The sequence below is a fragment of the Pyrus communis genome, chromosome 16 (genome assembly GCF_041283825.1).
Source record: "Pyrus communis isolate YQ-2024b chromosome 16, ASM4128382v1, whole genome shotgun sequence".
NCBI classification, from domain to species: domain Eukaryota; kingdom Viridiplantae; phylum Streptophyta; class Magnoliopsida; order Rosales; family Rosaceae; genus Pyrus; species Pyrus communis.
Genome location: NC_142580.1, coordinates 10922201 through 10943139, shown reverse-complemented (window position 1 = coordinate 10943139; position 20939 = coordinate 10922201). Strand labels below are relative to the sequence as shown.

The window sequence follows — 20939 nt, the reverse complement described above, 5'->3', positions numbered from 1 at the left end:
GCTTTGTGGCTGCGTCTGCTACTTCTTGTAGTTGTTTTGTGGCTATTTTTTTGTGAATAAAGGGGGTGAAGACATCCCAGACGAAACTAAGACATAATATTAATAACAATTGAGTGGCCCATAGGGACACCTACAAGATCATCTGTTAAATGTTGCATAAGCCATTAGGGAGGAAGCTGAAAAGAATACAAACCAAGGTCCAAATTATAACTCCATTTGGCTAGCTGATCTGTAACATTGTTCAATTCCCTAAAAATATGTTTTAGCTCACAGTGCGCAATTCATCTCATCAAATCCCTACAATTCTTCAAAGGGGTAGCAAGGGGTGAAAATTATCTTCCACAAATTGGTTCAACAATAATACAGCAGAGGAAGAGTCCATCTCAACGATTAACTTAGATATGCTTTTCAATAACAAGCTAGAGCCCGAAATACAATCCCCAAACTTCAGCTTCTATAATCTGCCATTGCCCTAGATTAATAGAGAAACCTCCCATTCAATCACCATTGTGGTCAACGAGAATTCTTCTAGCACTGATCTTGCTCAAAACAATTTTTCTATAGCCATCCACATTCAACTTGTGCCGTCCAATAATAGAAGGCTCCCACTTCAACATAACATGCATCCAAGAAAGTGGTTTTCTAATTTTTAAAAGTGAATCCAACGATTCAGAAGCAGCTCCAAGAATAATCTTTTTAGGATCACTAGGGAGGGATTTTTCAACATCAAAAATCTAATGATTCCTCCATTTCCAGATATACCAACAAGCAAAGACAACAAACAATTCCATGCTATCTTGTCAAACTACATTGCATTGGACGTCACATTAGCCATCATCCAGGCTTTCAAGTCCAAATTAAAAGTATTGCGCAACTGACATGGAACCCGCAAAATATCCCAAATGCATTGAGCTATGCTATATTCCTTTAGAATATGCAGATAGTTTCCAAAGGCTAAGAACAAAGATTGCGAGAGGAATCCACAGTTAGGTTTCTTTTGGTTCTTTGCTCATTGGTAAGTAACTTGCCTTAACCAATGAGCTAAAGAAAGAACTTAAGTTTTGGGGGAATTTTGAGAATCCAAATTCCAATCCAATAAAAAACAAGCCTTCTTTCACAATCATATAACACATTATAAGTTGTCTTTACGTTGAAAGTTCCATTTGAATTGCATTCCCATATAAGTTTGTCCTCTCCAGCACCAATAGTCCCAGCATGCTAATTGATTATTTTTTTTACCAAGTTTTCTGTAATAACAGTTCTTAGCTTATTGACATCCGACTAACCATCACGAAAGAAAGAAGAGATTGGAAAGTCCTCATTGGAAAAGTTATTAGCATCAATATAATTAATTAAATGAGCATTCAACACCTAAGGTCTTTCCGTATCTTGACACCATCACAATTTTGAATTCTCCATTTCATTTCTTGCGCAGCAAATCAGTTCCATATAAAATTCATTTTCAAGTGTATAAGCAGTCAAACTTCGCATAAGAGGCACTCAGAATTCCTTTCCATTTCATTCATTTGTGACTATAAAATTACTATTTCGGGTTGTTTTCAATGTTAATGGGCTTGGCTCAGCTACATGATGACAAGATAAAAACCTTTCAACATGTTTCAAACTAGTGTACAATGGGGATACATGTACAAAAGATTAGGGGAAAATGTAGGGCGACATCCCACTGAAAGTGCAACATTTGGCCACACTGGGTAATTCCTTGATGAGGTTAGCTCTACCAACTATTTTTTCTTTACTCAAAAGCGGAACAATTTCACTTCTTTGGTTAGAAGTTAAAACCACAATCACTAGAGATTTTTCAACGTGCTTGGAATAGGGGGCGGTACGCTATATGTTATCATAAAAATGGAGGGAAGTTTTTTATTTCACGTGTCCCTTCACTTGGATAATGACATATGATGCATGTGCCCTTATTCCCAGCACATTGGAAAACCTGTCCACAAGCACACCTAACCTACCATCTACAGTTATCTTCGTATCCTGCAATAATAACAATTCTTATAACAAAACACGTACTAGTTTATGAAATAAATAACTCTAATTTACAAAAAGACAAAATAACAAGTATATAAATTATAGGGAACTTTAATGAAAAACTCTTTGTATTGTTCACTTTAACGAAAAACCACATTTTTACACTAAAAAGTCAATCCTGATACTATTCACTTTACCCTTTATTTTGTCATTTTCGTTAAAACTCAAAGTTTTCAAACCCTTTTCATTAGTTTTCCCTAAATTTCTATGCTTAATTATAGTAATGGTCTTTGAATTTTAGTCATAGTTTAACTTTAGTTCCTAAACTCTCATATTATTTTATTTAGTCATTGAACTTAACAATGTGTTACACCATTGCTCCTTTTCACTAACGTTGTTGTTTTTTGTTTTTTTTTTTTTTTGTTGTTGTTGCTGTTAAATCCAGAGTATTTTAGGAACTTTGATTTAAAAATTTAGGAAAAAAAAATAGAAGAAGCTTAAATACAAATGAAAGCTTATGAATTAATATCTAAAACTTAAATCAAAATGAAATTTGAACTATAAAAACACAAAATGAAAATGGTTGGACTTTTGGGCTGGTTTGGTATTGTTGTGCTTTGAAAAAAAACTGCTTCTGTTGTGTTGTGAGAATAAGCAGCTGCGTGAAATAAAGCAGCAGAGTGTTTGGTAAACTTTTTTTTTGTAAAAGTGCTTTTAGAAAGAAAAAAAACAGTATTATAGTGTTTGGTAAACTTTTATGTAAAACAGATGTGACTGTCTGAAATGACCAAAATTGTATAATACTAGATGTGACATTAATTTAATCCGATTCAAATGATTAGTTCAACCATTAGATGAAAAATTAACGTAAAATATAGAGTTTATTATGCATTTTCTGACTCGCATTTGTACATATGAAACACAAAATCTAACGGAATATACCCATCAGGAAATGTTCAACTAAAGAAGAAAAACTCCACAATGTTGTAATGGAAGTACATGGTTTCTACAAAATAAGCCTAACAAAGAACGCCAAGCAAATTACGAAGCAGCTATTACAGCCTTGGGGATAGCCGCCACAACTGCAGCCTTCGGGGGAGTAGAAGTACTCGATTTTGCATCCTTGGTGGGAGATGGGGCTAGAGGTGAAAGCTTAAGGTGGGGAGGTGCATTATGCTTCAATTTTAAAAGTATATGCCTCATCCTCGAAAGCTCGATTGGCTTTCCAAGCTTTAGACCTTGGACAACAAGAATGGATGGCTTCTTTTCCATATCTTTCTTCCCTCTCTTCTCTATTGATGGCACCTCATTGGGGATGAGGTCCACAATTGCCTTCCAGTACTTCTTGTCTACCTCAGCATGAAACTTCTCTTGATTAGCTAGGAACAGCTGAGAAACGCCAAAATACAACAGTTCGATTCCTCATTAAATGTCGTTGTGGGAGACTTATGAGAGTTTTGGGTATGTGAATTTATCGAGAGAAACCTAAATGTGGATTTGTGCTTTGTTTTAGGCGGTGACAGAGCTTGATGCCTTGAATTCCATGCTTGAGTGCGTTAGTGTAGATCTCATGTGAGTTATTTTAATCTATGTGATATGATTAATACTTTGAAATCTTTCGGACTAATAAGCTTTGTGATTAAACCATGGATTCTTAAAATAGGTCTTATGCTAAATAATTGTTGTTATTAAGTTGCCATCGATCTACTTATGAAACATTATGTGAATTGGATATTTGAACCGTGATGGATTGTGTTTTGGATTATATATTTGATGGTTTGATAACAATGAGGGATTGTAAATGACTGTTACCCTAGTGTCATGGGGTTAGGCGACACTAAGTCTGCACCATGTAGTAATGGTACATGGATGGTCCTGCTTGGTTAATCCATGTAAGGGGTCCATACTATTTATTGATCGCGCTTGGTTAATCCGCGTTGGGCGATCCTTATATCCTAGGTATGGCCATACACATTTAGAGGTGATCATGCTTGGTTAATTTGCATTGGGTGATCACTTCTCAATAGTTGAAAGGGTGACTCTGCTTGGTTAATCTGCTTTAGGGGGTCATTACCTACTTGGTTACTTTCTCAAGGGTGACTCTGCTTGGTTAATCCGCTTTGGGGGGTCACTATCTACTTGGTTACTTGCGTAGGCTTCGGCCGAACGACGTCTCTCTAACTCTAGTTTGAATGTAACCGTCATTGTGGCTTTGAGAACTTTTGAGTGTTGATTTAGAAAAGTCTTTGGATGTATGTGTGACTCCTTCGGAGTTTGTAAGGTTTGGTAGCGATTTCTTATGAATGAATTATATTCAAGGTTTATAAATTGTGAATGATAGCTGGTATTATCATTGTATCATATACTTTGTATTATTTGTCGCTCACACAAGTTTTGTAACTTATCCGGGTTGTTGTTTGCCGGTGCACCATTCCGATGGTGTAGGCACTGATCTTACGGGTAACAAGTCTGAGTAGACTTTGAGAGGCTCGTAAGTGGGGTAGCAGTATAGTTATTAGAGATTTGGAGTGCTAGGTTACCTCTATATCTTATCTTGTACCTTATTTTGGGACCTTCTTTTGAGCACCTCAAACTTGTTCTTAGTAAAGCAAAGATTATGCTTCTTTTTGGGATATGTATATTTGTAAATAGATTCTGAAGAATGTAGCCACCTTCGTTTTATTTTGGGTTGCAGTTAAAATATTTTATTCTGTATGGGGTATATTATTCAACGAATGTTATTTTTTTTCCTTGGCCACATGTCGATTTTCGACGTTTGTCGGGATCGGGGCGTGACATTCGGAATTTGGAAGTTTCATTTAATGAACACTATTCATCTGTGTTTTCGCGAAAAGAAGCTGATTTTTCAAAACTCATTTTTGCTGCTTCACGTTTTCAACTTTTTTCATCCAAAACTGTGAAAATAAGTTGTTTTTAAGTGTTTACCATACACATTTTTGAGCTCAACGTTTTTTTATACCCACTTTTTATAAAAGTACCTTAGTATCAAACCAGTACTTTAGCAACTTGTAAAATGCAATGCAATTTCAAATTTGGTAGAAGATCGAACTGTGGCTGGACTTAAACAATTAACAAATCACATGATTTTAAAAGAGAGTGCGGTGTTACTAAAGAAACTAATATGAGAGTTTAAAAATTAAAAGTAAACTACAATATTGTTACCGAAAAATAAAATTAAACTACAATATATGTCACATCCCAGCCTCTGCCTTAACGTGATATTGTTTGCTTCACAGTCTCACGGATTTGTTTTTGGGCAAGAGAACCTCACTACCTAAAACGCATCATGCTAGGAAGAGATGGACATGTACATATAAGACCAGGGACCAACCCTCACCCCGCCGATGTGGGATACTACAATATATCCATACATTGTGAAAGAGAGTGGGGCGTGAAGAGAAAAAATAAAATAAAATTACACGAACCAACAATCTAAAAAATGAGTAATGTTATTCATACCATGTTTTTGTACTACATTTTCATCACCTTAGGTGGCATTTGATGTAGACAACCACATCATTTGAATTAATCAGATTTTTAAATTTAGTTCATTATTTAATAAATTAATAATTAAGAAAAACTAGTTAATTAAATGATGATTGTGGTATACGAAGAATCTTTCTCCTTCCTTTCCTTGGGGTCTACAAATTTTTCAAATGATGTGTCTGTCCACAGTAGATGCCACCTAAGGCGGTATAGAAATATGATATAAAAACATGATATGAATAACATTACTCCTAAAAATTTACACGACCCAAAAATAGTTCAAATTAACCTATTAAACAGGTGGCCAAGTTTTAGCCCTTGGATGACTACCAACGGTCAAGATGGACACGTGGCAGTCATACTGCATCCCATCAAAATTTAAAAATGAAAAGGGTGGAAAGACACTGTTTGGATACAACTCAAACCTTAAACCCGGAGAGCGCACTCTCTCGCCTCTCTACAATATCCTCGTTTATTTTCAATGTAAATCCACATTCCCGCTCATTCCCTTGTACCAAACATTTGACCTTTCGTCCCCAATCCAAAAGCCTAATCCCTCTCTCTCTCTCTCTCTCTCTCTCTCTAAAATTTCAAATCTGCAAACCCTAGGAAGCAAAGCTCAGAGATGAACCAGTACCACGTCTACGAAGCCATTGGCCGCGGAAAATGCTCGGTAAGATTGATTCACAAGCTCGTTCGCGTCTTCATCTCCGAACTCTCCGATGCGACGATTTTAAGTTCAATTAGTTGCTTAATTAATCGGATTGCTGTTGGATTTGCAGACTGTGTACAAGGGGAGGAAGAAGAAGACCATCGAGTACTTCGCGATTAAGAGCGTCGAGAAATCGCAGAAGAGCAAGCTTCTGCAAGAAGTAAGTAACTAAGTTCAGTAAGCAAACTAAGAAACAAAATTCGGATTTAGCATTGTAGGGTTTAAATTTGGTTTGGTTAATTCAAATTCGAAGACGATTTAGGTTATAGAGTTCTGCATTTGGTGCAGGTGAAGATTCTTCACACTCTAGATCATCAAAATATCCTCAAGTTTTACTGGTGGTAAGAATTCTTTCGTCCGATATTTGCTTGTGTAATTTCCATACTTGTTTTTATTTAATTTGAGCTAACAATTGAGTTGTGTATTTGTGAATTTCCTTTTTTGTGTGCCGCTATTAAATGCAGGTATGAAACTTCTGCTCACTTGTGGTTGGTTTTGGAGTATTGCGTTGGGGGTAATTTGATGACACTATTAAGCCAGGTAATTGATCACTTAGTCTGCGCTTCACATCAAAGTAATGTGTAGAGCTTGGGGATTTTTCTTTTTTGTGTAAGACGGAATTATTGCGAATTTGGTTGGTCTTAGAATGGTGCTAAACTGCTAATGTTTTATTGAAGATGATTCAGAACTCTAATACTGATAATGTATGGAAATGTAGGATAAACAGCTACCTGAAGAGTCGATTCATGACCTTGGGTGTGACCTTGTTAGAGCTTTGCTGTAAGAATCTTGAATTGCTTCATTTTTTTTGTTCTTCTTACAAGTCTCTATTTCTTTACTTCATTTAATTCATGTTTTCGGAATGTTCACTTTGTGTTAGGTTTTTACACTCAAAGGGAATCATATACTGTGACTTGAAACCATCAAATATCCTGTTGGATGAGAATGGCCGTACAAAGGTATAAGGAAGGATATTTTCCTTGCATATTTTTCTCGATTGTTTTATGTTTTTTCTCTTCATCTGAACTTGTATGTTTGCACAATGCAGCTATGTGATTTTGGATTGGCGAGAAAATTGAGCGACATATCACAAATCCCTTCTTCTTCTGTAGGTTATCTTATCCTAACATGTGAAAATCTTTTGGATAAAGTAATCTGAATGTAATTAGAAAATATGAGAATACTAATGTAGCTTTCCCTTGTTGTACATGTTTAGTTGCCGCAAGCAAAACGTGGAACACCTTGTTATATGGCTCCTGAGCTGTTTGAAGAAGGGGGTGTTCATTCGTATGCATCTGACTTCTGGGCCCTTGGTTGTGTACTGTATGAGTGCTATGCTGGGAGGCCTCCTTTTGTTGGTAGGGAGTTTACTCAGCTGGTAAAATCCATTATCTCAGATCCAACACCGCCTCTACCTGGCACTCCTAGCCGTCCTTTTGTCAATCTCATAAATTCTTTACTCATAAAGGATCCGGCAGAAAGAATACAGTGGCTTGAACTTTGTTGTCATGCTTTCTGGAGGACTAAGTTAACTGTTGTGCCTCTGCCTCCTCAGCCTGCTTTTGATAATATGCTAGAACAATATGCTAAGCCATGTCTGTCAGAGCGCAATGGGGATAAATCTTCCCAAATCAGAACTCCTAAATATCGCCAAAATGATGTTAAAGGAACTTTTAAGCAGGATGAGAATTCTGTTTTAGGAGCAAAAGGTCGTGAGACTCCAGTAAAGGGGACATCTGGAGGCCGCAGAACTCAAGCAAAGGTTTCTGGCAGAGGGGTTGATGAAAACCAAAAGGGTCCTTCTTGTGCCACTAGGGGTGTGAATCTTTTGAGGCTCTCAAGAATCGCAAAACAGAACCTGCAGAGGGAAAATGAGAAGGAAAACTACCGCAGGCCGGTGTCTACTAATAGTTCTGAAGTCAAAATTGAGAACACGGATATGGAACTTGACTTTAATGAGAACGCAGAAGAAGACACACAGGATGAATCTGATGGGTCCGATATCCAAGGTTGTACACCTGATAACAAATTTTCAAGTCAGCACCAGGATAATATGGAAGAGATGGAAAACAACTTGAACCATTCGGATGCCCTGCCTGTTGTTAGTACACCTGCCTCAGATGAATCCAAAGTTCATAATCAGGAACCATCTCCCCAGAATATTGAAATGGCTGCAATTCCACCCAGTGCCAGTCCTCAAATTAAAAATCAGAGATTTAAGGAAGGTTCAGGATCGGCAGTTGACTATGATTCTTCAAAATCTCCGAATAACCTTTCACAAGTTCTTTGGCATCCATCAGATCTCTCAGTCAGACCCGTGATGCCCACCAGAAAATCTGATAAAAACTCGGAGGTAATTCCTTCTCTTCCCTTTGAGGCACTGCAAGCCTCTGACTTTGTGAAGATCTCTAAAGAGCAGTTGGATGCACTCAGTTATAAGATTATAGCCATTTTTAATGGGAACAGTAGCATTGGTGAGAAGCAAAATGTAATTAGATACCTTGAGATGTTAAGCATTAATGCCGATGCTGCAAATATCTTGACCAATGGACCTATCATGCTTCTGCTGGTTAAAATGCTCCGGCTGTCCAAGGCTTTGGCTTTACGTGTCCAACTTGCTTCACTGGTTGGTTTGTTGATTCGACATTCTACTTTTATTCAAGATGATTTGGCAGATTCGGGAATTTTGGGTTCACTTGCTGATGGCCTTAGAGACAAGCAGGAAAAGGTGAGGAGGTTTTCTATTGCTGCTTTGGGTGAGTTACTATTCTATATATCCACCCAAATTGATCATGCAGACAACAATCCAGTAGAATGTCCATCAAAGGAAAGCCGGTCCACATCTGGGTGGCAGGTTAGTGTCATAAATATTGCAACTTGTTGCATATGCTCCTGTTCATAGAAAGATTGACTGTTATACTCTAATAGTCTGTACTTTTACTCTTAACCGAGTAAAAGGTTTAGTGGTATATTATATATGTATATGCTCTTGTAAAACTATCATTTTTTGTTTCCTCATCAATTGGAACTTAAAAATATGTTCTACCAAGAGAACTGTTACTACTGGATGTCCTTGAGTACTTACCCTTTCTTTTTGTCACTGATAAGTTATTCTCCTTGGGGCAGGTGTCAAATGCATTGCTTTCATTGGTTTCATCAATTTTACGAAAAGGAGAGGACGATCTAACTCAATTATATGCATTGAGGACGATAGAAAATATTTGCAGTCAAGCAGGGCCCTGGGCAGCTCGTTTGACTAGCCAGGACATGATTAATAACCTATGCTATTTATACAGGGCTGCTGGAAAACAGGAGAGCATGAGGCTCACAGCAGGATCATGCTTGGTCCGTCTGGTTCGTTTTAATCCACCTAGCATTCAACCAGTAATAGAGAAGCTCTCTTTAAAGGAAATAGCATCAGCACTTGTGAAGGGCAGTCTGCGTGAGCAGCAAATAAGCTTAAACCTCTTAAACATGGCCATGCTTGGAAGTCATATGTTAACTAATGTTGGTAGGTATCTCCTCCCACTGATGGAGGATAAGAATCTTGTCCCAAGTTTAGTGTCTCTTATTGATCAGGGAAGTGAGGTTTTGAAGGGAAAGACACTTGTTTTCGTTGCTCTTCTTTGTAAGAGCAGTAGGAGGTGGCTGCCACATTTTTTTTGCCATGCCAAGTTGCTTTCTGTGGTGGACAGGCTGGTGAAAGAGAAGGACCATTATGTGCAGCAGTGTTTAGAGACATCTTTGTCTGTTATGGCGTCAACTATACCCAGTTTACTGGATACGATTACTGGAGATATTCAGAAAACGATGGGAGGCAGGCGCCATGGGTATCAATCTCCCCTTAACGGTAGAGCTGCACCAAAGACCAATGTTTATATGTTTCCTGTAGTTCTCCATCTTCTTCGGAGCTTGTCTTTTAAGCGCAAGGTGGTGGGTGAACAGGTCCTGCAGCAGTTGGCAAATCTAATGAAACTCGTGGAGACACCATTTCAGGTGGGTGGCAGCCTAACCATTCTGTGTTATTTATAGTCATTGCTAGTCTTCTCGTTGCTATCACGATGCTTATAATTATGATATGATAAATTAGTAATACTAAATGGTTCTGTGTGATTAGATGAGCTAACTGTTAGTTATTGGAACTTGGGATGTTATGTAACTTGCCCGGTGCTTAGGTACTGTGTCTTGGCAAGTGATCCCAGGTTGTTATAGGTTGTTAAAATGCTTGAGCAAGTGACAACCTGATCACTTCCGCTACACAACATGCCATTTATTTTCTAAATAAATCACTAGTAATAGACTCCTTAGCTTTTAAGTTGACATGCGGAGGGCTAAGGCATAAAAGTGCATTAGCTTGGACTTCTGGTAGATTTATACTATGTGGAGTGAAAGGCAGTTATAGTCCCAACTTATGATGAGAAGTGGTAACAGATTAACGTTTTCTTGTGTGTTTGTGTGGTTTAACGGTCAGATCTAAGTTGGTCCACTTTTGTACATCAACAGAAAGAAAACGTAATATGGTGACATTGATACTGATAAATAATTTACTATTGATTTCCAGGGCAGGGACGACTTCCAGATTACCCTTCTTCGAATTCTTGAGTCTGTCTCAGAGGAGTCACATGTAATTCTTGAAAGCCCTGACGTTTTTATTCATGAAGTTCTCCCCAGTTTGGCTGTTCTTTATAAGGGTAACAAGGATGGTGATGCCAGGTGTCTGTGCTTGAAAATTTTGTTTGACGTGATGGTAATTTTTCTGAATGAACAATCTGAAAATCAGCAAAGGTCCAATGAACTGGAATCCATTTCCAATAAGAATTTTCTTCCTCTTTACCCGTCCTTAATTGAAGATGAAGATCCGATTCCCTTGTACGCACAAAAGCTTCTTGTGATGCTTATTGAACTTAATTACATCAAAATTGCAGACATTCTAGATCTTAAGATAGTCTCGCAATGCTTTGAGTTTTTGCTCGGCGATCTCTCAAGTGCAAATGTGAATAATGTCATGCTATGTCTGGCTCTGACATCAGCACCTGAAATGGAAACCAAGTTGCTTTCTCAACTGAAGGTAGTTCGGAAAACAGGAAACCTTCTAGAGTTTGTGTGTGCAAAAGATATGGAAGATTTTCTGGAACCAACCCTTGGCTTATGCAGGGCTTTCCTTCTACGGTCAGTGAATGGTTGAAAAGGCTTCATCTATTCAAAAGAACCTGCTCTTCTAGGTGATGCATCTTCCGAGGCAAGCGGTGCTGATCAGCAACAAGGCATTAGAGATATCATGGACTTCGGCAGCAATGTTGGCGTCTTACTAGAGTTGAGTAGATCCCACGGAGTAAATGTGGCAGATCTAGCTTCAGAATGCGTTGTCTTGTTGCTCAAGGCAGCTCCAAGGGAGGCCACTGCTGGTCTGCTAACTAATCTTCCAAAAATTACTGCAGTCCTCGAGTCTTGGCGTAGAGGCACATCTCACCTATTGGTGCAGCGGGTGCTGCATGCCCTCGGTTATTCTTGTAGGCAATATTTGTTACACGCAATGATACTGTCGATATCTATACCCGAGATCTCAAGAATTGAAGGCATTGTTTCTGAGCTTAAAGGTTCAGGTGTACCTGTTTTAGCCACTGCTGCTTTCCATGTGGCTGTGGAGTTGCAACGGCTGCCTCGCTGCCTGTAAACCGTGGAGGCAAGACGCTCGTTTCTTTTCCCTCTTTTGTATCATCACAATTATAATCTCTCGAGTGTAACGATTTCCTCTTTTGGCATGCAAATCAATCGGCTTCTCCTGAGTTCTTGACAAAGAATCGACAACTCATGAAGGTGAGTATTTGTTCTGCATTATGTTAGGGCCAATCCAGCTCTGGTTGGCTTCTTGTATAATCTTTGCAGACTTATATCTCCATTGGATTTCAATTTCTTTCGATATATATCATTTTCTGGAATTTGCTTCACTGCAATTCGATCAAAACTTCATATGTTAATCATCCCAAAATGCTGATTATTTGTGGTGCGAAATTGTTTAGCTGTTCGATTAAGGATGAACGAATCCACATTGGTACACAAAGGTTGTGAATTCCTGGCCTTTGTGGCAAGGCTTGTTCTGAATCCTGCCCCAACCCCATTTTTTTTATTTTTTTAACAAATGATATTATCTACGCTAAGGGGGTGGGGGAGTGGGTTAAACCTTACACTAGGAGCTTGTTTGGATGTGCTTCTTGTAGAAAGCATTTCAAATGCTTTTGGAATCTAAAAACATTTTCTCTAAAAGCATTTTCAGTCATTTTAAAATTACATCCAAACGAGCCTTAAGCTAGCCAGAATAATGTGGTTCAAATTTGCATTTGACGAGAATCGAACTTAAGACCTTTCACTAACAAGTGAAGAGGAATACCATTAGATAGTAAATATTATATTTCACTTAGACACTGGTTATTGTATTTCACGCAAATATTTGATGCACGCATAATAGGCTCACATGCATCAACAGTTAATTACTGTTTATAAGCGTGTCTAACTGACTGTTACATTTCTCAAGAAATAATCAAATACAAACCAAACTTTGATTTCATCTACGAACCCAAAAAAAAAAAAGAAAATCTTAATTGCTAACCAACTAAAATCAAATGCCAAAAATATAGTGACAATATTACAATAAAATATCAAAACCTAATAATTAGATATCGACGACCTGCTAAAAAATTGATCATTTTCCAATTAAAATTAAGGATTTTTATTTATTTATTTATTTTTTGGATTCAACGTTCATGCATGCTGCAATAGTTAACAGCATTACAAAGTTTCGATTTGATCCTGCGAAATTCCTTCGATTGGAACATCCTACGTCGGTGAATGGTTCGATTCAATCCAGTTGTTGACCTGCTGATGCTGGACCCGTGATTTTTGGGTGGGGGAGGGAGGGAGGGAGGGGAGGGGTTGGGGGTTGGGGGTTGGTATATAAATTACAATTGTTTCTTTCTTCTTTTTCCGGAAGTTTGAGGTAACTCGTACCCTAAAAGATAGGACCAATCCGTAGTTGGTATGAACAATTGTCCTTGACTTGTTGCCCTTTTCTAATCCATCATTGATCTCAGATCTCTGCATTATGAGCCAATAATGTCCGATGTAGCATGGTTTTTGTTCCTTTTTTCACATTAAATTTTTCTTTATGTTAAAATAACAGTAGTTGTTTACCGACCCCAGTAAAATTTTAGTGTAGCATTACAAAGTTTCGATTTGATCCTGTGAAATTCCTTTGATTGGAACATCCTTCGTCGGTGAATGGTTCAATTCAATCATCAATCTAGTTGTTGACCTGCTCTTGCTGGACCCGTGATTTTTGGGGAGGGAGGGAGGGAGGGGTTGGGGGTTGGTATATAGTTGTTCCTTTCATTTTTTCCGGAAGTTTGAGGTATCTCGCACCCTAAAAGGTAGGACTAATCATTAGTGGGTGTATATAATTGTCCTTTACTTCTTGCCCTTTTTATGAGCCAATAATGTCCGATGCAGCATGGTGTTTGTTCTTCTTTCACATTAAAATTTTCTTTATATTAAAGTAACAATAGTTGTTTACTGACCCTAGTGTGACAAATATTTGGAATTCTTGAATTTTGACTTGGATGTGGATGATGACTGGAGACTACTAATAAGTTGTTTTATACTACGTTCTGCTCATTTTAAAAATTTTATGCAAGATCTACGCGTTGAAAGGTTCATTAAATCTTTATATGAAAGATTTACTGTTAAATTTTTCGACATGAGCATTATTGGTTCACAGATTATGACATCAATCAACTCTTTCATGATTTTATATTTATTTTTTATATTTTATTTTAATTTGAGTTTGCAATTAGGTTGCATCAAAGTGGTGGATTGTTCCGATTCTTCAATCTCGCCGCTTCTTGGGTTCAAAAATTCTTCCTTATTCATAGTGTAGACGAATTTAGTATAAATTATGTTGTCATTTGTTAAAAAAAGGCCACACCAAAACATATCATTTGAATATTTCTTTTAATTGATGGCGTTAGAACTCAACATAAATATAATATCTTCATTATCCATTTGAGTCGAACTTGAGGTCTCTCACTTACAAATGAAGAACAATAACAGTAAGTTGTAGTAGTAGTTAGTAATTGTTTGTTAATGCATATTAGAGCTCTTTTTGGGACTTTAAGCATCCGAAAATACAAATTGGGTAAAGTCAAACTTAATTAATTAATTTGCTTGATTGGAGTTTAGTTATTGGGTTAATGTGAGTACTTATTAGTGATATTCACTAGTGAGTAGTCATTTTTTTATTTTGTCCAATAATGTTTTAACACATGTTTAACAGGTAAGATAATTTATTTTTGGATACACTTCAAATCGGTGACCCTAGACGGTCGCACTCTTCGCCCCTGACCAGGGTCGGCCCTGAGTATGGATTAGGATTCTCTTCCCTCCTCTTTCCATCCCCTCCTCTCACATTCTCTTATTTTGTCTTTCTCTTGTTATAAAAAATTAATATAAAATGTTGACATGACTTAACCGTGACCGTTCAAATAGGAGGGCAGAGAAGGAGAGAGAAAAAAAGAGGAGAGAGAATCCTACTCCTTATTAGGCTGATTGATGGGTTTATAACATTAAGTAATCAAGTAGAATAGGATTTAGGGTTCCGGATTATCAGTAAATCAAGGGGACAGCAAGGTCTCAGATCAAAAGCAAAAACAAAAAAACAATATTCCAATTAAAAAATATGGTCAAGTCATCTCCAATCATTGATCTTTGTCTCTTCCCTGCACACGCCAACCTGTATTCGCTCAAATCCATCGAAACTTCACTCTACCCATGTGGCACATCGGTCCTATCTAAAAAGAAATTTTTCAGTATGACGAAAACATGTTTCGGTATATAAAAAATAATAATACAATTGGTTAGAATTTTGAAAAATAATTTCTAACCAATTTATCTTATTACATTTAGTGTACCGAACTATATTCCCGACACATTAAAAAATCTCTCAACCTAAAACTTCTAATCATCTACTTGGTACTAGTTACTAAGTTATTAAAAGCATTTACCTGCGTAAGAAGTTCTATGTCCAATTATTCCTCTCACAGATATTGTTTGTATAACAATATAAAAATTAAAAACTTAATCATCCTTTCCGCTATGTATATAAACAATATATTTACATAAGACGTGAGAGGGTAAATTAGTCGTCTACGAAATTCAAAAAGCCCAATCATAACTTCCATCAAAAGCATTTTTTCCCTTGGTTAAGCTCCAAAAGCACTTCCACTACACAAATATATAAACCACACTCCACTAAATTTTGTGGGAATTGATATCTTCATCATTAGAAATGGCCTCTTTTTGGTTAAATATAGCCCTCATTACGGCTCTCATTGTCTCACCTCTTCTTTCCTTCAAGTCAAAAGCCTCAAGCAACTCAGCTTCACCAGCATTCTTCACCAACTCCCCTCCATCTTCTAATCTGCAAGGACTGCCTCCAGAAATAGCTCCACTTTTGCCATCTCCAGGTCCGGAGGTGCCTACCACTCCAACTGATTCCTCCATACCCACCATTCCCTCCAACCCGAGCCCTCCGAATCCCGACGAACTGCCTTACTCTGCACTTTCACCATTTGGGTCACTGCCAACTTCTTCAGCAGCATCTGCGGACTTATTTTGGACTTTGAAGTTGGCTGCTTTTGCAATTTCAGCTGCATGTGTATTGCTTCATGCAGTTTCTTAGGGTGTAAGTCATCTTTTTGCGGGATACAGATTCAATTCTCATTGATTGTAGTCAAAATTTGTCCAATATATATGTGTAGTATTACTTTTTGTATAGGTTAGAGAACTTTTAATTGATTTCGAGTAATATTCAGAGTTTGTAGCTCGAATAGTTGAAGAGCATTTATTTTTACATTTGAGATGCTGCATTCAGTTATCCTCTTTTTCGACATCGTTTGTATAGGAAAGAAATGCTTGGTGTCTTGCTACTCTCACTAGAGACTATGAGTCTGCAACACTCATCACTTAATATTGATATAGGTAAAATACCGAAAATTACAATACCAAGTAAAATCGCACATTGTTTAAACCGGATCGAAATCGAATAATTGAAAGTAAATTTATTTGTAAGTGCATGTGACATCCTAAGATGTACCCGAACGAATAAATTTGGCGTTTTAGGTAATCTAATCTGTCTGTTTCTGCTGTCGTGATCATTGAACACCAAGTCTCGTATAAGATTTGTTGATCTAAAAAGTGATAGCTGGATTTTAATGTCTCTAGTGAATTTGCTTGTCAGACGCCAACCAAGTGGGTGGGTGGGGGCACGAATTTGAGCAAAGAAAATGTCCAACTTGGAGGTGGGTAATGGGGCCCTGAATCATCCAATGATCAAGTTTTCTTGTGTAAGATGTGAAGTAGATACGTGAGTTAAGTCAGTTAGTCAACATGATAATCATCCGTCATTTTACATTTCCACACTATACGGCCAATTACTCAACATGGCACTGTGCACCCGAGTTTGAATTCCCAAATTCTCTTCGTGACTAGCAGGGTGATTGTCCGTCATTCTGCACTCGAGTCTGAATTCCCCAAATCCCTTCCTGACTAACATGACAGTTCGTCAGCCACGCTGCACTCAAGTCTGAATTCCACAACTCTTCTCGACTACCAGGGCAATTGACCGCCATTCTGCACCCCCCAAGTCTGAATTCCCCAAACTCTTCTTGACTAATTCCGAATCTCCCAAATCCCCTTCCCCACAACTAATCAAGTAAGAATTTGAATTGGTGAGAGGGGTTCTGAATTGCCATTTGCCACCCATCTTACAAAGGTTGAAGGTTATTGGTAGTGTTTGTAATTAAGCAACACTTACTAGTGCTTGTCACATTGATTGTCTTCTCTTTCGAGAATTGTCGTCCATGATATTTGCAGCCTATGCAAGTATGATAAGAATAAAATTCCGCACATTAGCAAACAACTTTTCATTATTTTTCTTGAGATAAAAGCAAACAAATACATAACATTAGAAACACCACTAACGATCGATCTTCAATTAAGCGCGCTAAAACATCCATAACCAGAGATAATTAAAGTCCCAAAATCATAAAATATAAACCTCATACAAAGAAAGAAAAGGGAGAAAAAAGGGTCCTCATGTTTGTGTTGGTTTTCTTCAAACTTCATTAAGCACTCTTCGCAACGAGATCCTCAATCAGATCAGCTGCATCTTGAACAGTGGCGATGGTCTGGGCATTTTCTTCCTCCACGGTGATGCCAAATGCCTCCTCAAGCCCCATCACAATCTCAACCTGTATCAATGGGTGCGAATATATCAATCACGATAACCAACTAAACACGGAAAAACAAACATCTATACCAAGTTGCAACCCCTATCATTCTAAAATTCTACTTGTGTTATAGGAAAGGAAAAATAATAGAAAGGTAATGATTAATCGGCAAGGTAGAAAATAGGAACAACAAAAGATAATTGGTAATTACTGTGTCAAGAGAATCGGCACCAAGTTCTGAAAACTTTGAGCCAGCAGACACATCCACGTCTTCAGCTAAAGCCAGCTGCTTCTTCACTATGCTACACACCTTGGTGATAGTCTCCGGTTTGGCCTGCAAAAAGTATATATACCATATTACTATAATCACTGTTTCCTAACTTACATTCGACAGAGTTTTAGTACCTTCAACGAACAAAAATGCTTTCTTAGACAACACAAGGCTAAGCATCCTATGACATGGTTATGATATTCAAAGGATAATTTGTTTTGTAGATTAAAGAAAACTGTGGAAGAGTATAGGAATCATAGCGAGCCATGAGCAGATGGGTACAAAGCACTGGCTTTCTGAGAAGCCATAATTTTTTATCAGGCCCTCTTTTGGCGAAACAGAGAAGACATCTGAGGTTCGTGTTAAAGGAAACAGCACTCTGTGTCTTAAGAGGACCTCAAAGGAAAAGTTGTTTCATAGATTAAAGAAAACTAGGGAAGAGTGTAGGCATCATAGTGAGCCAAGAGCAGATGGGTACAAAGAACTGGCTTTCTGAGACCTATAGTTTTTTTATCAGGCCCTCTTAGCCAAACAAAGAAGACATCTGAGGTCTGTGTTAAAGGAAACAGCACTGCGTGTCTTAAGAGGATCTCAAAGGAAAAGCTGTTTCGTAGTTTAAAGAAAACTATGGAAGAGTGTAGGCATCATAGCGAGCCAAGAGCAGATTGGTACAAAGCACTGGCTTTCTGAGATGCCATAATTTTTTATCAGGCCCTCTTTTAGCCAAACAAAGAAGACACCTGAGGTCTGTGTTAAAGGAAACAGCACTCCGTGTCTTAAGAGGACCACAAAGGAAAAGTTGTTTCGTAGATTAAACAAAACTATGGAAGAGTGTAAGCATCATAGCGAGCCAAGAGCAGGTTGGTACAAAGCACTGGCTTTCTGAGATACCATTATTTGTTATCAGGCCCTCTTTTAGCAAAATAAAGAAGACAAACTGAGGTCTGCGTTAGAGGAAACAGCACTCAGTGTCTTAAGAGGTCCTCAAAGGAAAAGTTGTCTCATAGATTAAAGAAAACTATGGAAGAGTGTAGGTATCATAGCGAGCCAAGAGCAGATTGGTACAAAGCACTGGCTTTCTGAGATACCATTATTCGTTATCAGGCCCTCTTTTAGCAAAATAAGGAAGACAATCTGAGGTCTGTATTAGAGGAAACAGCACTCTGTGTCTTAAGAGGACCTCAAAGTATAATTTCTTTCATTACAGGAAACTTTTAAAAAGTCGAGTGAGACGTTAAGGGAACAATGGATTTTCCAACATGTCCAACCAGTAATCATATTTTATCAATTCAAAAAGAACATGTACACAATAAATTAATCCAATGCCACATCACCAGAAGTGAAGATATATTCAGAATGCAGAAATTTATGTATGGGACAGATGACAATATAAGAAAAGATTACGGTAGTATTATGATCAATCAAGCTTACCGCACAAGAAATTTGGAGGCGCCCAGGTTGGGATCTGAGAGATGGAAAGCGCTTTCCAGTGACGGAAAAGGAAACTGATTTGAAACCAGAGCTCCTGCTGCCAGGTGCCTGCTTCAACATTCAACCATAAAAACTGAATGTCATGAATGAAAATATATCAAATGAACATGAAGAAAAAGCAGAATCTAAGGAATTGAAAATTTTCAAGCCAATATTGTTCACTTATCTAAAAAGAGATCATGGAATAAACACCCTTCATCATAAACCTTCTAAAATAGCCAATCTCCCACATGGCAAATACCCAACACTCTTTAAATTATACGAAGGGAATCAAAGGAAAGTCAAACTGAAAGTTCATAAATTGTTCTTAAGCAGCGACAAAAATGTTGTAAATATGAAACAGAAAACTAACTAAAAACAAATTTCTAGAGGGAGAGAACTGATGGAGGGGAAGACGACCTCGGATCTCCTAAGATCTAAAACAATGTATCCACTACTCACTACCACCTTCCCTGTCTCTCCGAACTCTCATCGTATCCCTTCAGTTGTACTTGAACCATAAGATTCTCCAAGTACAATCCGTACAAGTGATTTTTTAGAACTATTTAAAGTCATAAAACACGAGAAACAAAACACATCCTTCAGTTGTACTTGTACCATAATTTTCTTTTGATGTTTTGGTTAATCTAAGTTCAATACGTGCAGCAACCAGCACAATTCAATACACGATTTTTGAAACCAAGCTATTTATTGTTGTGTCCAAAAGCTAGAACTAAAGCAAAGCAACCAGCACAATTCAATAAATGACTATCGAAACCGAGTTATTTACTGTTGTGTCCAAAAGCTAGAACTAAGACAAAATCATGAGGTTCAAAAGCCACCCCATGAAATAAAAAAACTGACCAAATAGCTTCAAATCACCCAATGGGTTCATCAAATGTCTAACCCAACTGGTAGCATGCAATCAATTTCCATTTCCAAACTTCAAAGTAGCAGATCAAATTATTCTAAAAACTCAATTCAATCAAATATGTCATACTCAAGCTACTCTCAGATCATTCAAAGCTCATACTTTATGATCATCAAAAGTAAATTTTCAATCAATCAGAAATGGAAGCAAAAGCTTCTAGATTTACAGTTGACCAAAACAATCAATACCCAGCTCAAAATCCAACCAGATTCACAAACTACACAATATGAGGATCCAAATCTACACCCAGAAACCCAAATCCGAAAAAACAGAACAAACAAGCATAGAGAAGAAAGATGGAAACTTTATCCAATTACCAAAGCGGGCTTGAAGGAGGTGGAAAGGGCAGCAGAAGCTTGGGCGAGGGAAGCCATTGGCGTCGACAGAGGAGAGATCTGGTATCGAAAGAAGTGAGAAATGGAGGAGAGAGAGGGCGGCGGAGAGCACGAAGAGTGTGTAGAGAGAGAGAGTGTGATATGGGAGGAAAAGAGTCTTCAAACAAGGGTTTTATAAGTGCCGTGGATTGGTTGTTTCTTGGTGTTTGTTGGGATTTGTTGGGCATTTTACTCGCATTGTTTCCATCGAAATATGGGGCTGTTTGGCCCTCGGCCTTCTGTTTTCCTTCTTGCTGTTTGGCTCCTGGCTCAGGATTCAAGTAGGGTTGTGTTGATATCAAATCTTCTGTTTGGCTCCTTCCTTGCACTACTAATCTGTACCTTTGATCAAGTTGACATCTGAATTTTTATTACAAGAGATATTCTAAACCAAGAGAAG

At 37.8% G+C, this 20939-nt stretch overlaps 4 protein-coding genes across 5 annotated transcripts; 2 read left to right on the top strand and 2 right to left on the bottom strand.

The window, feature by feature from the left end:
- Positions 1 to 3036: 3036 nt before the first annotated feature.
- Positions 3037 to 4200, bottom strand: LOC137732676 (clathrin light chain 1-like). Its single transcript, XM_088687147.1, has 2 exons — positions 4195 to 4200; positions 3037 to 3384 (listed from the first exon to the last, which is right to left on the bottom strand). Exons 1-2 carry the CDS (start codon positions 4198 to 4200, stop codon positions 3037 to 3039), a joined length of 354 nt encoding a protein of 117 aa, XP_088543273.1.
- Positions 4201 to 5992: 1792 nt separating this feature from the next.
- Positions 5993 to 12179, top strand: LOC137732220 (serine/threonine-protein kinase RUNKEL). The gene is made up of 10 exons (XM_068471520.2): positions 5993 to 6175; positions 6285 to 6374; positions 6503 to 6555; positions 6679 to 6754; positions 6933 to 6994; positions 7095 to 7173; positions 7263 to 7322; positions 7431 to 9068; positions 9341 to 10210; positions 10776 to 12179. The coding sequence occupies exons 1-10, from the start codon at positions 6128 to 6130 to the stop codon at positions 11397 to 11399; spliced, it is 3600 nt and encodes a 1199-aa protein (XP_068327621.2). The 5' UTR covers positions 5993 to 6127; the 3' UTR covers positions 11400 to 12179.
- A 3224-nt stretch (positions 12180 to 15403) lies between these two features.
- LOC137732675 (uncharacterized) lies at positions 15404 to 16139 on the top strand. The gene has a single exon (XM_068471970.2). It carries the CDS (start codon positions 15552 to 15554, stop codon positions 15942 to 15944), a length of 393 nt encoding a protein of 130 aa, XP_068328071.2. The 5' UTR covers positions 15404 to 15551; the 3' UTR covers positions 15945 to 16139.
- A 1033-nt stretch (positions 16140 to 17172) lies between these two features.
- LOC137730459 (acyl carrier protein 1, chloroplastic) lies at positions 17173 to 20701 on the bottom strand. 2 transcript variants are annotated; one of them, XM_068469449.2, is made up of 4 exons: positions 20483 to 20701; positions 19196 to 19303; positions 17705 to 17827; positions 17173 to 17514 (listed from the first exon to the last, which is right to left on the bottom strand). In XM_068469449.2, the coding sequence occupies exons 1-4, from the start codon at positions 20537 to 20539 to the stop codon at positions 17389 to 17391; spliced, it is 414 nt and encodes a 137-aa protein (XP_068325550.2). In that variant the 5' UTR covers positions 20540 to 20701; the 3' UTR covers positions 17173 to 17388. The 2 variants fall into 2 exon arrangements, with proteins under 2 accessions (XP_068325550.2, XP_068325549.2); XM_068469448.2 differs by having other exon boundaries at positions 19196 to 19306; positions 20483 to 20672.
- Positions 20702 to 20939: the final 238 nt, after the last annotated feature.

Coding starts and splice junctions, on each gene's coding strand:
- LOC137732220 (XM_068471520.2), top strand. CDS start 6,128: ATGAACCAGTACCACGTCTACGAAGCCATTGGCCGCGGAAAATGCTCG. Junction 6,375..6,502: donor AGAGCAAGCTTCTGCAAGAA/GTAAGTAACTAA, acceptor CATTTGGTGCAG/GTGAAGATTCTTCACACTCT. Junction 10,211..10,775: donor TCGTGGAGACACCATTTCAG/GTGGGTGGCAGC, acceptor ATTGATTTCCAG/GGCAGGGACGACTTCCAGAT.
- LOC137732675 (XM_068471970.2), top strand. CDS start 15,552: ATGGCCTCTTTTTGGTTAAATATAGCCCTCATTACGGCTCTCATTGTC.
- LOC137730459 (XM_068469448.2), bottom strand. CDS start 20,539: ATGGCTTCCCTCGCCCAAGCTTCTGCTGCCCTTTCCACCTCCTTCAAG. Junction 17,828..19,195: donor GCCTCCAAATTTCTTGTGCG/GTAAGCTTGATT, acceptor TACTTTTTGCAG/GCCAAACCGGAGACTATCAC. Junction 17,515..17,704: donor GTGCCGATTCTCTTGACACA/GTAATTACCAAT, acceptor CCATTGATACAG/GTTGAGATTGTGATGGGGCT.